Source organism: Cucurbita moschata, unplaced genomic scaffold, assembly GCF_002738365.1.
Source record: "Cucurbita moschata cultivar Rifu unplaced genomic scaffold, Cmos_1.0 Cmo_Scf00028, whole genome shotgun sequence".
NCBI classification, from domain to species: domain Eukaryota; kingdom Viridiplantae; phylum Streptophyta; class Magnoliopsida; order Cucurbitales; family Cucurbitaceae; genus Cucurbita; species Cucurbita moschata.
Genome location: NW_019268544.1, coordinates 1,680,411 through 1,697,240, shown reverse-complemented (window position 1 = coordinate 1,697,240; position 16,830 = coordinate 1,680,411). Strand labels below are relative to the sequence as shown.

Genomic DNA, 16,830 nt, shown 5'->3' with positions numbered 1-16,830 from the left:
TAAAATTTTTTTTTTTTTTTTTTTTTTTTGTGATTAATTTAATTATTGTTTTTGATTTATCAACGTTTAATTGTGAGTTTTTTATTTTTATTTTTTAATTTTCTATTCATTTTTTTTAATGGTGCTGGACGATATTAAAAAGATCGGATGACTAGAAAAATCTAAAAAAAATCAACCTAATTTTTATAATTCTCTTTAAAACTAAATTAAGTTGGGTCAAACTGACTCAAATATTTTTATCTATATATTTTTTATTTATGATACAATTATAGGCATGTTCACCTATTTTATAATTATTATTTTTTATTTATTTATTATTTAATAACTCTTAAAAGTAATTTATAATTATTTAGAACGTAATTTCTCAAAAACATATATGAGTTAAGCATGTTAATTAAAGGTTTAAAAATAAACAAAGAGATGTTTGTATTTTAAAATATTAAAAACCAAATTGAGAATAATCGGCTGTGATTTGGTATATTGAATAAAAATTAAAGTAGAAAATGTAAATTTAATTTAATTTAAGAAAACAAAAATAATAGAAGAAAACCATTTCAAATAAAATAAATTAAAAAGTAAAAGAGACCGGTTGAGAAGATAAAGTTTTATGCTACAAGAAAATTAAATTAAGACAAGAAAAACATTTTTAAAAAATATATAAATCAGAAAAGATTAAAGAAAAAGGAAAAATCAAATTAATACACGTGGCCCATGAAATGAGCCCACTCTTTTTTCTTTTCTTTTTGAAGCCCAGCCCAATTGTTTCTATAAAAAACAAAACCGAGCCCATTTATAAAATAAAATAAAATAATAAATTCAAATTATTTTTTTTTTAATTTCTTAATTTATTTAGACAAAAAATGACCATATTTTCCTAATTATTATTTAATTCTTAGTGTAGTATAAACCCCAGCGCAGCACATTTCGCCGGAAGTGGAAGCCGCCTCCCTCTCGAATTTAGACCCAAATCGAAAAGCCCTCAGCGACTAGCGTGATCTTGCTTTCTCCTTCTCCCTCTCTACCAACCCAGGCCTGACCCAGAAGCTCACTGCCTCTCTCTCGAAACCCTTCCCAGGTTTATGTGTTAAGCTACAGAAACGAATCAAGTTTGTTTCTGGGATCGTCGTATTTCACAGGTTTGCTTTCTATAGTCTTTATTCCGGATTCTAGTGAATTATTTCGTTTGTTAATTGTTAAGAATTGAGTGAACTGATAAATTTCTTCGTGGAGAACAGTGAAGAAGCTAGGAATTTGAGAAATGGCAAGCCAAGTAGCTAGTACTTTCAATGGCAACATGAAGGCAATACTCCTTTACTTTTACTCTTGTGCTTATTAATCATTGGAATGATTGTGTGATGCATATTGTAGTTCCTTACATATTAGAAATTGGCTTCTTGTTTGCTGCCAAGTGTATGTAGAATTTATTTGTGGATTTTCTTTTCGTTTCTGTTGCAATCTATTGATGAGTTTGTGAAATTTGTTTGTTTTTGTCGTTTGGAGTGTCATTAAGTTGTGGTTGTGATTATGTGTGTTATCGTATAGTTGGTTTTGAAAATGATACAGTGTCTAGTAGCTCTTGTTACATAATCTCATGCCATTGTTAGAGGAAATGTTTATTTGGAAACTCAGGTGCACCTGTCTGTCTTCTTTAATTGATAAGAGGCGTTGAATTAAGAAATTATGGACATTCACAAGTCTTGTAGGCAAGCTTTGAAATTTAAGGTTAATATGGTCAACATTTTGTTTTGTGTTTGATGTGTTATGTGTTGTGTTTAATTGACAAGTTATTTTATCTTGGCCAAGTGGGAATTTGGCATAGGCAACATCAGAAAAAGGAGTAGGACACCCCTCCGAGTGGGCTAAAGATTCTATAGTGGACTATTTGGTATTCCATATTTAAGGACAATTATGGGTCTTCGATTTAGATGATTCATGAAGGAAAGTTTATATAGTAGCTGAAGAAGCCTTTGGGTTCAATTACGTGCTTAAAAGATACAAACTATAAAAGGGAGCGAAAAAAAGGAAATAAAAATTACAATGGATGATGCAAAACCAAATGAAGCATAAAATCTTGAAAAGAATATCCATCCAGTAGATCGGGAAGAGCACACTAAGTAGAGGCGAAATAATGAATCGAGCCAAACCAAACTATAAGCAGAAATTGAGCCAGAAATCACGAACAACAAAAGAGCATTGAAAGGATTGATGATTGCCAAAATGCTAAGAGGACTAGGAAGAATAAACCAACAACAATGACAGGCCGAGTTCCCTTCTACTTCAATAGAAGAATGCTAAAACAAGGGACATTCCAAAATAAAATCTCCGACCAATGAATGCAAAGCAACAAAAGAATCCACCTATTGCCAAATAAAAAAGATGATCAAGAATTGTGCGAAATTGACTTGAAACCCTGGAATAACCAAAGAAAATTCCCATTCCTTGGTAACTAAAATCTTGCCAATAGCATCAACAAGAAAACCAGCCAACCACTTTCAAAGTCCATAAGAACTTAATAAATGTAGCATCAAGATCAAATCTTAACCTGAGGAGACAAAGGATGAATTTCTTTCATCTACAATCCGATGCCTTTATTGAAGATGAAAACGGAACTGAACTGGTCCTTGCAACTGGTGTTAAAGATTGTTTACAGAATGTTCTTGGCTCTACACTGCTCAAACTGATTTCAGATTCATCTTCAGAATCAACATCATTCATACAAGAATGGAGGACAATATCCTTTGGACGAGATTCACCTTTAATTAAGTTATCATTGGACCCTGGAGGGGAAATTATTGATTGGCTTAATGAATTAGAAGAACAAGGCATCTGTTGGTTCAGCTGTTTATCATGAGAATAATTCCTGATTAGTAGGAATGAGCAGCCTTACACAAGATTCTTCAAAAATATTAGCATTAAGATTTGAATGTTCTTTAGTGAGAGAAAGGGCCTTCATCCGAGAATAATAAAGTGGAAATGAGTCTTTAAAAATAGGAAGCTTGTGAGATTCCTTAGAAGCTCGAGAGAGAACTTAGGGGTTACCTTATTAACACCTTAAAGATAGAGAGTTGACTGATCCGACACTTCATTAGTTAGGACAAACCATCATTAATGGGATGATGGTCGGTCGTACTATTAATTTTTGCAACACTCTAATTTTCTGGTTGGGCAATAGAATCAGTTGACTTACTAAATGCTAGTGATTCATGAAATGGGGCCTCTGAAATGCAATTTTCGTTTAATCAACCTCCTCAACATGCAGTCAAGGAGTATTACGTATTAAATACAATCTCTCTTGAGTTATTAATAGTGTTCCAACCCAGAACCAAAGATGTCTCTTTAACACCTGATATTTCTGGAATAGATTCCAAAACGTAAGATTCTACTTCCAAACCACGCCAATAAGGCATATTAATAGCTACATCCTTTTAAATGCTTCTTCACTTGAACTGGTAATTGGATTCACACCCTTATCAAATGCTCATTAGGTAATACTTGAACCTCATCTTCTGGTGAAGCGCATTGCCAAAGCAACTTTTCATCTTCTATTACTGATTGAACTTGGAAAAAGTGAAATGGATTCCTATAGTCACAAAGATCTAAACTTCTTTAAAATGGAATCGAAATTGAGGGTGAATCAATAGCCACAATGTCCCCAAAATTAAGAGAAGTGTTGCCGCTTAATTGAGGGTGAATCAATAGCCACAATGTCCCCAAAATTAAGAGAAGTGTTGCCGCTTACCTTGCCTTGAATTTTGATCATCACTGGAACGAAGCCACATGAATTTTTCTTTACTTCAATATATGCCGCTTCATAATCAATCAAATTAGGAGTTTTGGATAGATTCCAATCAGTCCACCAAAAAACACCCCAATTGCTTCAAAGGTGTCTTTGTTCCAGTATTGCAAGGGTAGTTCAATATCTTTCCTCTGTAACCCCACCCTAAATTTTAGCTTTTTGAAAGACCAATATTCAAACTTATTTTCAAGTGGATATATATTTATCTATTTACCTTCTGTCCCAAGATCACCTAAAAGTCTGTCATCCTACATTTGCAAAAGAGCCTTATCAGCCATGAACGGATTTATCACAACCTTTTCCATATCTTCCATCCACCATGGGATTCAAACGTGAAGTCGTCAACAAAAGCATTCAAATCAAGACTTGCCACGTTTTCTTCTTTCACCCCAAAACTCATTTCTACTAAGAGGTGATGATCTTGTAGAAACGTGTAACCTCTTAGAGACTGCTTCCTCTATTCTCTGCTTTCCATCCGTGATCTTACTCACAACATTTGCGTAAGTGAAGTTCAATTTATGATCATCATTCATGATGGCATAAATACTGCATACAAAATTCAACGGACTTGTTAATTTGAGTTGTTGCTATATGCATACATTGTGTAAAAGGAGAAGTGAAGACTTAAAATTATATATTGTGTTCATGTACTTCTAAACACTTTCCAATGATCGAAGGATCATGTTTGCATGATTGACAAAGTTGTTTTGGGATATGGGGGGGTTTATTTTGGCACTTTTGCTTCCTGATGTTATGTGGTATATTTGATTGGAAAGAAAGAAACTTTTTATTTGGTCAAAAGTTCATCACCCAGGAAATAATTTTTTTTTATAATAGCCTCTGCTCGGTGTTCTTTGGATAAATACTTCTGTTACTTATGGGTACACAAGCATTAATATTGTTATGCCCTAATAATGTTCCAGAGAGCACTTGCTGGAATAAAACGCATCAATTTGGAAGGTCTGAGGTGGAGAGTGTTTGACGCCAAAGGCCAGGTTAGAATGCAATGTTGATCACTTCACGTTTGGTTTTGCAGATTATGAGATAGTATGTCCAATGGTAGTGATATTTGTCATAAACAGAAACAGCTATTCTAATTCTTTCTACTAGGTTCTTGGAAGATTGGCATCTCAAATATCTACCGTGATTCAAGGCAAGGATAAGCCAACATACGCACCAAATCGGGATGATGGGGATATGTGCATTGTGCTTAATGCTAAGGATATCTATGTCTCAGGAAGAAAGCCCAGTGATAAAATTTATTACTGGCATACTGGGTAAGTACTCTATTATGTTGGTCATGGACATGAAATCATGAGTTTGTTTGTTAGTTCTTTATCTTCATAAAGATTAGAACAACATTTGTTTTGGTGAATTTGAGCTGCCGGTTGAATCTAAATGGCTCAATTTCTAGCTGCCAAAAAGTAGAGGAAGGGGATCATTTTAATGTTGATTTGGTAATAATTTGTTATGCACTGTGTTTCGTGTTTTGTTTTGAACTATGCGTGGCTTGTAGGTATGTCGGCCATGTCAAGGAAAGAAGTTTGAAAGATCAGATGGCCAAAGACCCTACCGAAGTCATACGTAAAGCTGTATTGCGCATGCTGCCACGAAATAAACTGCGTGATGTCGGTTCTTAAATTCATTTAGTGTTTCACAATTTCTGATACCTAATGAATTAACTTCAGTTCTTGATAAAATCTGCATTCCATTAGTTCGTCATTGTTCAGGTATCTTATATTTGAAGCTTTATTTATTCTATTACATTACATGGATGTAGGATAGAGATCGAAAACTGAGAATTTTTGCTGGAGATGAACACCCATTTGGCGACCGACCACTCGAGCCATATATCATGCCACCTCGTAATGTAAGAGAGATGCGTCCACGTGCAAGACGAGCCATGATTCGAGCACAAAAAAAGGCAGAACAACAACAAAATAACGACAATCATTCAAAGAAAAATCGAAAGAAGGAAGAAAAGGTAGAAGAAGTGATTGCATAAACAGGACCTGATTTCTTCCATCCCAGTGGAGTTTGTTTGGATCATATAATCAGCCATGGCATAGCTGAAGTAGTCTGGAACTCATTTAGTTGCCTCAAAGCTGGCTTTAAATTTGGTTGTAGCTTGGATTTGATATCATTTGTAAAGTTATGATGTCATGTTTTCTTCAATGCCTGAATTTCCATGGGAGCTTGTTTTATTTTCATTGAGATTCATAGCTTTTGCTTGAATGCAATGGATCAGTTATCTATTATCGTTATAAATTAATAATCACTCCAAATTAGGGTTTCTCAAATTTGAGTCAAATATGTTACATCAATACTTAATAGATTTAAAAATACAAATTTATTCTCTGAATTTTTATCTTTGAATAATAGGTTTTGAATTTTAAATTTTTAAACAAAAACCCAAAACCCAAACTATTTTCCAGTTTGTGACCTTAAAACATTCGATCTTTTTGGTTTTTTTTTTAATTTAATTTCAAAAACTAAATAACTTATTTTCAAAAACTCAAAGTTAAATGACAAATATAACCCTGAAATTTCTTAGGAATTAAGGAAAAAAACAATAAAAAGAAAAGGGAAATTGGAATCCACCGACATAATTGTTTTCTGAAAAATGAAAAAAAAAATTAATACAGAACCAAAAAGTCAAAAGTGAGGGAGCAACAAACCGCGTTGCCTTGGTCTTCTCCTTGCCTCCCTCCTTTTTCTTTTTTCTTTTCTTTTTCCTAATTTTTCTTTTTACTTTTATTTATTACTTATAATAAAAAAAAAAATACTTTTCTTTTTTACCCTATATTATTCATATATTAATAAATATCGATCTCAACAAATATTTTTTAAATAATAAAACAAAATATTTAAATTAATAATTAAGTAGTTTATTTTACTTCAAAATTAAGTTATAGATCTTTAAAATATCGATCTAACGTTGTCGACACCATCTGTCATTGTTGTCCGTCTCGAAAAATCCTAAATCTTAACTTAAACTCTAATAAAGACCCGAAACCATTTTCATATTTCGAAAACTATTAATAAACTAAATTAAAACTTTTGTAATAATACCTATAGCTTTGACAAAAATATAATTTATTCCATAATTTATTTTTAAAAAATAATATAACAATGAGGTATAAAGTAGTGTTAGGGTTGGGGCAGACAAATGAATGGGAAGGAAAGTGAGAGGAAGGTTCCTTCAAAATTGTCTAAATCTATGTTCACATTGCCACATCAACCCTCATCTTTTAACCTAAATTAAATATTATTTAATTTAATCTTCAAATTAATGATATTAAGAAAATCATTTTGCTTTTTTCTCCCTCTTTTTTTTTTTTATTATTAAAAAAAAAGTCAGAATATTTAACCAATTGAATAAGAAAATACTTTATTTAGCATTAAATAATTATTTGCTAATTTTAAGAAAAATTATGACATAAATATCTAAAGTAATTTTAAAATGAAATTTTTTATATATTTTTTCATTTAAAATTGATGTCAATAATTGAGTGATGTGTTATATCTTATGTTGACTTGGAAAATTAGAATTAATTAATTAAAGCTTTCTTCTAATGTTATATTAACTTCTATATTTATTTATTTATTTAAATATTTTAGTTGGATGATGAATTTCATTTACATTCCAAGAATATTCCAATTTCTGATGACTTCATAACAAAAAGGTATAAATTTTATATTATATTTTATATGATTTAATTTCATTATTTTTATTAAGAATGACGTCTCAAGTTGATCGAGGTATATTTTTCTATATTAATTTGTAATTAATGTAAATTTAAAAAATTAGATAAAGAAAATAAAAAGTATATAGTAATATTTTTTTGTACTTTCACGAGTCTCCAACGGGCACGATAGGCTTCCATGCTTGAACAAAGCAAAGATAACGAAGAACGACAAGCTTTTGTTTTTTAACGACGATAAGGACAACAATCTCCAACAAGCTTCCGTTTTACTTCGATGGTAAGTGTTTTTTATGATGAAAGTTTAGTCTCTGATGGCAGCGGGTTATGCTTTTCCTACAAGCGATGGACTGTGAATTTATGTTTCCAATAAACTTATTAAATTTGAGCGAAAAATTTTCATTTCAAACCGTGAACTCTTGTAACAGCTAAGTCCACCACTTTTATATATTGTCCTCTTTGGACTTTTCCCTTCGCTTAAGGTTTTTAAAACGCTGTCTCCTGGTAGGTGACTAACTTTTATACCATTTGTAACACATTATTGTCTGTTTTGGCCCGTTACGTATCGTGGTCAACCTCACAATTCTAAAATCGTGGATAATATCTACTAGCGGTGGACTTGAGCTATTACGCCTCCATTGCAAAAACACGTTTGTTCGACATTTGAATTGTATGCATACCTCTCTACTGAATCTTTTACCGGTAATGGCAACATGAATAGAATTTTACGAATTTATTTAATAGGCATAAACACACAAATTAGTACTTAATTCCACTTTCTAATCATACATTTATCTTTAAACTTAATCCCACTCCCTCCCATCGCTTTAGCTCTTACATCACCCTTTCATTAAACTTCGCTACCTTAATTTAATCAAAACAAGCTATCAAACCCATCCAGCCGTCTTAAACACAACTTCCCATTAAACTACTACACAAAATCGTTGCTTTCAATACCTTTTTGGTTGAATTATTCAAACATTGTGATGCAACGATCATACCTGCCCATAAAAATATTGATCATTAACTCCAAATCCAAACTCAGTTCTATCACTCATTCAATACTTCTTTCAGATTCTCAGAGCTTCAAGCAATGCTTCTAGCAGAGTTCATGCTAATTCTTGCTTGCTTTTTCGCCATTCATGGCGGCGCCGACAGCGCAGCCTTTCCATGTCCTGTCGATTCTCCACGTTCTTGTAGCACTTACGTCTCGTACTTCGCAAAATCATCACAATTTTTGGATCTTATGAGCATATCGAGCTTGTTTGGAGTCAGTGCTTCGAAGATTGCCAAAGCAAGTAACTTGGGATCTGAGACAGCTCCATTGTTTGATGGGCAGATTCTACTGGTGCCTGTGGACTGTCACTGCTCTGAAAATGGCTTCTTCCACAATGTTACCTACAAAATCAAGAAAGATGACACCTTTTTCCACGTCTCGACCACCACGTTTGAGAATCTCTGCGCTTGGAACATGGTGCAGAAAATGAACCCAAATCTAAATCCAACGAAATTGCAGGTGGGGGCAGAGGTGGTTTTTCCTCTGTTTTGTAAGTGCCCTTCTGAGAAAAACTTGAAACAGGGGATTCAATATCTTATTACTTATGTATGGCAACCCAACGATCAGGTTTCTCGTGTTAGTGCCATTTTTAATGTCTCAGAAGAAGCAATAAACGTGACGGATTTCACCGTTGGAAAGCCCATTTATGTCCCTGTTTCGAAACTTCCTCTGTTTTCTCTGTCTTGGCCTCAGAGGAAACATATCAAACACCTTGTGATTATAATTGTGGCTTTGGGGATTAGTTTCCTGTTGGGATCATTGTTGGGTGTTTATATTTGGTTAATCCACAAGAAAAAAACATTACCCATGTGGGAAATTTCCATTTTTGGAATCTCTAAGCTCACAAAAAAGAAGATGACAAAACAGAGCAGGCAGCTGCAGGTTCTTCCTCCGGTGGTTTCCGACTACTTGGGAAGGCCGATTTTTTACGAATTTGAAGTGATAGCAGAGGCGACGATGAACTTCAACGAGGGGTTTAAGATTGGGAAATCATTATACAGAGCCGAAATCAATGGAGAAATCTCAGTGGTAAAGGAAGCGAAACAGGATTCAAAGGAAGAGCTAATGATTCTGCAGAAAGTTAATCATATAAGTTTAGTGAAACTGGTGGGATTCTCTTCAGATTATGAGGAGAATTTTTACTTAGTTTATGAATTTGCTGAAAATGGGTCGTTGGATAAATGGCTTCATTCGCCATCTCCAGTTTCTTCAGGCTCTGTGAGCTTCCATCTCACATGGAGCCAACGGCTGAACATAGCTTTGGATGTGGCTAATGGGTTGCAGTATATGCACGATCACACTCAGCCAAGCATAGTTCATAGGGATATCAAAACGGGTTGCATCCTTCTTGACTCGAGATTCAGAGCAAAGATTTCAAATCTAGCCAAGGCCAGGCCTGCCACTGGTCCTCTGTCCACAAAAGTTGATATTTTCGCTTTTGGGGTTGTGATTTTGGAGCTGCTTTCTGGGAAAAAAGAAGTGAAGTTATGTGAAGAGATAAGGGAGGTTTTAGAACAAGAACAGAGCAGAGAAGAGAAGTTAAGAGATTGGATGGACCCAAAATTACAGAGCTTTTACCCAATTGAAGGAGCTTTGAGCTTGGCTCTAATGGCGAGGGCTTGTACACAAGAAGAACCTTTGTCCAGGCCAACAATGGCGGAAATCGTCTTCAATCTCTGTGTTCTTGCTGAATCTCCCATTGAAAAGGCAGAAAAAACATGGGTTTCTCTTTTGGAGGCGGATGAAATCGCCGGTAGCCATGGCGTCATTAGAGCTCGTTGAGAGATTCGAACTGTAAATATCATTACATAATCTCATGAATTTAACGTACTTCGCTTATTATGAGTATTAAATCATTAGAACAACTTTACAGCCAAATCCCATTTCATTTTAGCTGTTACAATAATGAAAGCTCTGTTCTTAGGCTTTCTCTGTATTTAACGTACTTCATATGGAAAATAATCTCTGTTTATGGACATGATTGAGGGATATGTATATCCTTAAATCTCCTCTAATCTATGTTCTTCTTACATTTTACAGATTAAACCAAAAATTTGTAGAAATAACTTATGAACAATGAAGAAATGTAATTCCCCTGTTTTCTGGCATATATTTCTGGAAAACTAGGATTCAAGAGCAAAGGGTGTGCGTAATAGATCATAAGGAGCCCAAAGAACATCAAGTGGACAAGGCCGGTTCGAATCGAGACGAACCCATGGTTTCCCTTTTCCACTCCAATGCAAGAGACTCACCGGACCAGGGTGCAGATTCCTGCAGAGTCCGCGGAAATTGTCGCCGCCGAGGCCATGTTGGTTCCATCGGTGGTCGACTGGTGCAATGAAGCCGGCAAAAACGAGGAGGAACGGTGGGAGAGAGCCGAGTTCGTAGATCCGAATTCGTTTCTGGAGCTCCATCCATTCAATGATCTTGGCGGTGTAATCGCCGTCGCGCCAGCGTTGGAGATCAATGACCATAACCCCAGTGTTGAAGTAACAGGCGTTTCTTCCGGCGAAGGTGAGCGACAGAGAGGGGTTGGACCAGAAAGTGGGGGTGAAATAGGAGGTGAAATTGGCGTTGCAGTACTCCGGTGCGGCGAGGACGGCGGTTTCCCCAAGTGGGGTAGCGGCGAGTTTGGCAATATCATCGACGAGGATCAAATCGGAGTCCAAATAAACAACGCGTTGAACACAGTCGGGAATCAGCAAAGCCAAGTAGTTGCGAGCGTAATTGAGTGGAGAATCGAGGGCGGAGCGGATTGAAGTGGATATTAATCCGGCGACGGTGGAGACATCAAATGGGTAGACATGGAATTTGAGGTAAGGGAAAGAAGTAGCGATAGTCAATCGGAGAGCGGCGGTGTCGGTGGAAGCAGAGGAGACGAAATGGAAGAAGATGTTCTGTGGGCAAGAGGAATGTTGAAGAACAGAGAGAATCGCCGCCATTGAGCCCCGGAGATAGGCGGCGTCGAGGGTCATCGCCACATGGACGGCCTGATCGGAGCAGAGGTCGTCATCAGAGTGAGGATCAATGGAGGTGCAAGTGGGGGAGTTGTAGAATTCCGGCGCTTCTTTGAACTTCAAGGCGGCGACGGCGGCGGAAGAGAGAGCAAAGAGGAGGAGGAGGTAGGTACACCGGTGATATGTAGACGGCGGTGGAGGGCGAGGCATGTCGCCGGAGAAGAACAGAGAAAAATGGAAATTTATTTTCTATAAAATTATGATTAAGAAAGCGAAGAGGGAAAAAGAGACATGGACATAGCCATGTTCCTCCTTTTCATTAAATTAATTATACATTTTCATTTCCTTTAATTATACAACAAAATCATCCAAATAAACCCATAAAAATCATAATAATTCTGGTTCCTCGTACACAACTTTGAACCGTGTTTACCACAATGACTTGAATATCTTTCTTATAGGTTAGGCCGACTAGTATAGCTCGATTCAATCATGTGACTTGCTACTTCAATTTCAATAAGTTAGCTCAATCATGTGACCCATGTCACCTCTGTTAAACAGGTCAATTAGATCATGTTACCACTGCACTTCAGTTTAAACGTGTCAACTTGGCCATATAATTCACCACCTCTATTCATAGCTAAAAGAATATTTGTTATAAATGGGTTGATGTCGCATACTTGAAATCAACTCGAGTTTAAGTTACGAGCATCGAGTCTTATTTCGTAAAAATTTCTATATTTAATACTTTAAAAAATAGGTTAACACAATTAATTTAATAAATAAAACATTTTAGAGTTTGGGGAATTTTGTATTGGTTCCGAATATTTAGGGTAGCGGAAAGATGGGTAATTTCGAATGGTCTTTTCATTTGTGTTTGACAAAAAAACGGCCACGTCATATTTTTTGGGGGGCCCATCTTCTCTGTTTCACTACTAATAACGCTTTATCGGTGTGTTGACACGTGGCTTTCCTCGTGGGTCCCACATTCATTTTAATTATTGTTGATATGTTATTTTAGCCATTTTCTTAACCAGATTTCGTTTTAATTAAATTGATTGGATAATTAAGTTTTGAAATAAAGAGGTAATAGGTTGCGTATAAAATAATTGTAGTAATAAATGGAAAGGGATTTTTTATTTTAAAAAAAATAATATGGCAAAAAGGGTAGGGTTCACTAATTTAAATTTATTACCAACAAACATCACTTTAGGAGGCTATTTTTGGTAATGTATTATTATCGAATGTGTGCATTTTTCAACTCAAACCATCTGGATCCTTCAATCATTCTTTACCAATTTCTAAGTTCTTTCAAATTACTTTAATATATTTTAATTCCTAATAATTTATTTGTTTTCCTTATTAATTACTCGATGTTGAAAGCTGGTGTCAATAATTATGCGTAAGAAAGATTACAAAAAAAAAAAAAAATTAAAAAGTTTTTTTTATTTTTTTAATTCGCTTCTATGCACATTGTCTTCATCATATTTATCCCGACCTTAACTATTATTATCGTGTCAATACAAGAGTGCATGATCGGCCACCAAAATCATGTCTACACATGTTTGAGCGCCTTAACATTTATTATCGTGATCGGCCACCAAAATCATGTCTACACATGTTGAGGCTAAAATGCCCTAGTGGGGAATGTGACTAATTGTCAAATCTTACTACTCTGTGTTATATGCTAACAAAACTGTCGTCATTATTTATTTGGCTCAGGCATATGCCAACATTGTCCGCAAAGTCCAAATTTCGCCGAGTTACAACAAGTGTTGCACAATCGTTATCAAATAACATTTAGAGTAGAGCCAACCTCCTAGGGAGGGAGAAGTTTTTACAAATTTAACTTTATCGTAGATAAAACCTTTTGATTTTGAAAATTTGAGCGGTAAGAGAAGTAAAGAAAACGCTTTTCTTTTTTCTTTTTTTTTGTATAATTTTCTTAACACGTGGCAAGCGGAGAGGACGGCAAGAACGAGTAATTTCTCAACTCCACCCTAATACTCAAAAGCACTTCTCCGTCAAAATCATTATGCCTAAGAGTAACATAGAAGTGTTTTGTGAAAGAACACATACTAGTGGAGTACTTTAGTCCAAGTGCTTCAAAAGAGTATAAAACAAAGCCCAGCGCCCAGTGAACAGTTTCTCAGTCGAATATGTGAGCAGAGCCCAGAAGAAACTATGTTCTATGATGGGCTGAACGAACACCGGAAGTAACTATGTTCTATGATTTCATTCATTTCCAATTCTGATGTCAGATTTGAACATCAGTTTCAAATGGGTAAATTCTAGACACAGTAGCCAAGCTTTAGCTCAAATCTAACAACAAAAAAGATTAAACGAACCCTAATGAAAGAGAGACCATTTGAGAGATCCCCTGTTGGTTGATAATGAAAGAGAGACAATTTGTGAGGTCGGTTGAGGAAGGAAACAAAGCATTCCTTACAAGGGTGTGGAAACTTCTCCCTAGTACACACATTTTAAAACCTCAAGGGGAAGCTTAGAAGGAAAAGCCCAAAGATAACAATATTTGCTAGCAGTAGGCTTCGACTGTTACACGAACTGGGCAACAAACCATCAATAAGCACATCCTTCCAACCAGAATCCAGTTAAAGGAACGCCCAAGCCTATTCATGTTACCAGGTAGCCAAAAGAACTTGAAGTAAAGAAGTTTCAATAGTTTTTGTGAGCAAAATTTCCCAAACCCAAAAAGAAATAAACAAAGAAGTAACTTTGACGTTGAGATGCATTACACAATCATATGAAGATAGAAAATTTGACGGGGAAGATCAGTAATCTCTGGATCAATAAATTACAGCTGAACTTTATTACTGTTGAGGTAAGGAAATTTCCTGTGGCAAGGGATGAATATGGGCTGGTTCGTGGGAAAGGAAGAAACATCCAGAAGTCATTTGGGATATCAATAACAAAAACAAACGGGAACCTCACAGAAAGTAAGATCAAGCATGCACATATGTATATTTGCAAATCTACTTCATAAACACTAAATGAAATCTCTACAATTGTGCTATTTCAACCAAATGAAAGATCGTTCTACCACCAAAGCAAGGCAAGAATCACAAAGACACCAACGAGTAAAAGGAGGTTTTTCAGTACATTATCAGCATGCTGACCTTGACTCGTCGGTTGCTGAAAATGGTGGCCATGACCCCCATGGAATGTGTTGAATGCATAGGGGGGGTAACCAGAAGTAGTCCCATAAACTGTAGCATCAGGAAATCCATGAAACTGGATATTGAATAAAGATGGGATCAGACCACCAAAAGCAGTCGCCAAGGTGAAGTTGCCAATCCTTGCTGTTGACATTGGCATAAAGCCACCAGTGAATCCAAATCCATAGTTTGCAAAGTCATTAGCAACAGGGGGAGGTGCTGTTTGAGGCCTTTGACCAGCAGGGCGACTCGGAACATCCATACCAGAATATCTCTTCAATCTCGGGTCAGATGGTACCTTTCCCCTCCCATAAAGAGGAATCAATTTCTCCTGCTCAATAAGAGCCTTACAAACAGGACATTCTTGACATTGTGAGTGATAATGCAGCCATCTATACAAACAAGGCCAGCAAAAGAGATGGCCACAGAGAGTGATAATTGGATCTTGAGCTAACTCGAAACAAATATTGCATTCGAAATCGCCAATATCATTGTTACTGGACGAAGAGGGGTTTTGATTTGGCACGCTTGTTGATTCTCCAAACTCGCTCGCCATTCTAATTTACCGCCCTAAATATCAGCAGCTATAACCACCATTGATTCCAAACGAAACAAAATCAGAATAAGATTCAACAACTTCATACCGTAGCATCAAGATCAAACTCATCAAAACTAACAAACAAATCAGGTGAAGATGATCCAAACCACGCAAAGAACAGACGAACAGAAACCCCCAATTCTCAAATCCCAACCCAACACGGATGCTAAAGGAAAAAAAAAAAAACAAGAAACACAGAGATTGAACAAGAAAAACAGCTAAAATTCAACGCAAGTAGATGAGAACGAAGAGAAAAAGAGTGTCCGATCGACCTTGAGAGAATCGAACTCAGAAATTGTGGAAAGAAGAAGCGTAGCAGAGCAACGTGGAAGACGAAGCAAATCGTTGTTGGTGTTGCCGATCGACAGAATCTTCTGAGATCAGGAGCTCTACCGACTTACACATTAAAGAAAGGTGTAGAAGAGCCTTATTCATTACGACGAAACGCTGCGTTTGGGATCCCCCAATCGGACGGCTCCCATTTATTTCATCTTTTACTATCCCTAAAGAAAATAAATTTAAAAAATAATAAATTAATTTATAAAACACAAATTTCAAGGCATTATTATTAATTTAAAAGAACACAAGTTTCGAAGGCATTAAAGAAAGGATGGTGGACATTAAAATTGTGGCATCCCTATATGAACATAGGAAATATAAAAATAGGATGAAAGACAGCTTAGGAACATTGAATTTAATATTATTCGACACGTTTCAACCAATCTTAATTGCATTTAAATGATTGGATGGATAAACATGCAAAAATACTCCTAATCTTTTATATTCTTTTTAAACATTCAAGTATTTTATGTTTTTTCATTTTAAATTGGTTCCAGTCTTCGACCTTAGTTTATTTGTGATCTCATTTATGAATAAATCAATACCCCATTCGAATGATAGCGGTCATGAGGATACGATCGACTAACATATCTTAAAAGAATCGAAGGTCATTTGTTATACTAATATATGCACATTTTTTTCGGTGATTCAATCATATAAATTGTAAACTAGAGTGTGTTTTGTTTGGAGTAATATAACATTTTTCTTACAAAGCAGGAAAGCGAAGACAAAAACATGCCGAAAGGATTATGCTGTGATCATGGTGGTGGTAAGTAGGGGGTGTACATCGTTTAGGTTGGGTTGGGTTGAGAGATTTTTTTTTACCCAACCCAAGAGTTCGGGTTGGTTAGATCGGTAACCTAACCCAATCGAAAAATTTTCACAACCCAACCTAACCTAAGTTAGATACATGTTCTTAAAAAAAAAAAATATCCATAATTTATAATTATTCAAAAAAATTAATTAAAAGTTCGCAAACAAACCAAAATTAATTTATAATTATTCACCAAACCAACAAACAAATTCAATCAATAACAAATAGATAATAAATACCTCCTTAATTTATAATTATATTCATAAAAGTTAATTAAAGGTTTACAAACAAACATAAATCAATCTATAATTATTCATCCAAAAAAATTAAATAAATTCAAAAGACATTGTAATTTATAATTAAATATCTCAATTTTATAAAATAAATCT

The 16,830-nt window shown here is 35.3% G+C and overlaps 4 protein-coding genes across 4 annotated transcripts; 2 read left to right on the top strand and 2 right to left on the bottom strand.

Annotated features, from left to right (window-relative positions):
* Positions 1 to 885: 885 nt before the first annotated feature.
* Positions 886 to 6,054, top strand: LOC111463568 (50S ribosomal protein L13). The gene is made up of 6 exons (XM_023107559.1): positions 886 to 1,136; positions 1,236 to 1,300; positions 4,720 to 4,791; positions 4,907 to 5,073; positions 5,313 to 5,424; positions 5,577 to 6,054. The coding sequence occupies exons 2-6, from the start codon at positions 1,259 to 1,261 to the stop codon at positions 5,799 to 5,801; spliced, it is 618 nt and encodes a 205-aa protein (XP_022963327.1). The 5' UTR covers positions 886 to 1,136; positions 1,236 to 1,258; the 3' UTR covers positions 5,802 to 6,054.
* A 2,539-nt stretch (positions 6,055 to 8,593) lies between these two features.
* LOC111463071 (serine/threonine receptor-like kinase NFP) lies at positions 8,594 to 10,371 on the top strand. Its single transcript, XM_023106884.1, has one exon. It carries the CDS (start codon positions 8,594 to 8,596, stop codon positions 10,337 to 10,339), a length of 1,746 nt encoding a protein of 581 aa, XP_022962652.1. The 3' UTR covers positions 10,340 to 10,371.
* Positions 10,372 to 10,374: 3 nt separating this feature from the next.
* LOC111463258 (probable galacturonosyltransferase-like 1) lies at positions 10,375 to 11,804 on the bottom strand. Its single transcript, XM_023107124.1, has one exon. The coding sequence runs from the start codon at positions 11,722 to 11,724 to the stop codon at positions 10,681 to 10,683; it is 1,044 nt and encodes a 347-aa protein (XP_022962892.1). The 5' UTR covers positions 11,725 to 11,804; the 3' UTR covers positions 10,375 to 10,680.
* A 2,515-nt stretch (positions 11,805 to 14,319) lies between these two features.
* On the bottom strand, positions 14,320 to 15,714 carry LOC111463260 (E3 ubiquitin-protein ligase RNF185). The gene is made up of 2 exons (XM_023107126.1): positions 15,561 to 15,714; positions 14,320 to 15,274 (listed from the first exon to the last, which is right to left on the bottom strand). Exon 2 carries the CDS (start codon positions 15,244 to 15,246, stop codon positions 14,572 to 14,574), a length of 675 nt encoding a protein of 224 aa, XP_022962894.1. The 5' UTR covers positions 15,247 to 15,274; positions 15,561 to 15,714; the 3' UTR covers positions 14,320 to 14,571.
* Positions 15,715 to 16,830: the final 1,116 nt, after the last annotated feature.

Bases quoted from the DNA above. Each gene is read 5' to 3' on its own strand.
- LOC111463071 (XM_023106884.1), top strand. From the start codon at position 8,594: ATGCTTCTAGCAGAGTTCATGCTAATTCTTGCTTGCTTTTTCGCCATT.
- LOC111463260 (XM_023107126.1), bottom strand. From the start codon at position 15,246: ATGGCGAGCGAGTTTGGAGAATCAACAAGCGTGCCAAATCAAAACCCC.
- LOC111463568 (XM_023107559.1), top strand. From the start codon at position 1,259: ATGGCAAGCCAAGTAGCTAGTACTTTCAATGGCAACATGAAG. The intron at 1,301-4,719 runs GCAATACTCCTT...ATAATGTTCCAG, and splicing joins CTTTCAATGGCAACATGAAG to AGAGCACTTGCTGGAATAAA. The intron at 5,074-5,312 runs GTAAGTACTCTA...CGTGGCTTGTAG, and splicing joins ATTTATTACTGGCATACTGG to GTATGTCGGCCATGTCAAGG.
- LOC111463258 (XM_023107124.1), bottom strand. From the start codon at position 11,724: ATGCCTCGCCCTCCACCGCCGTCTACATATCACCGGTGTACCTACCTC.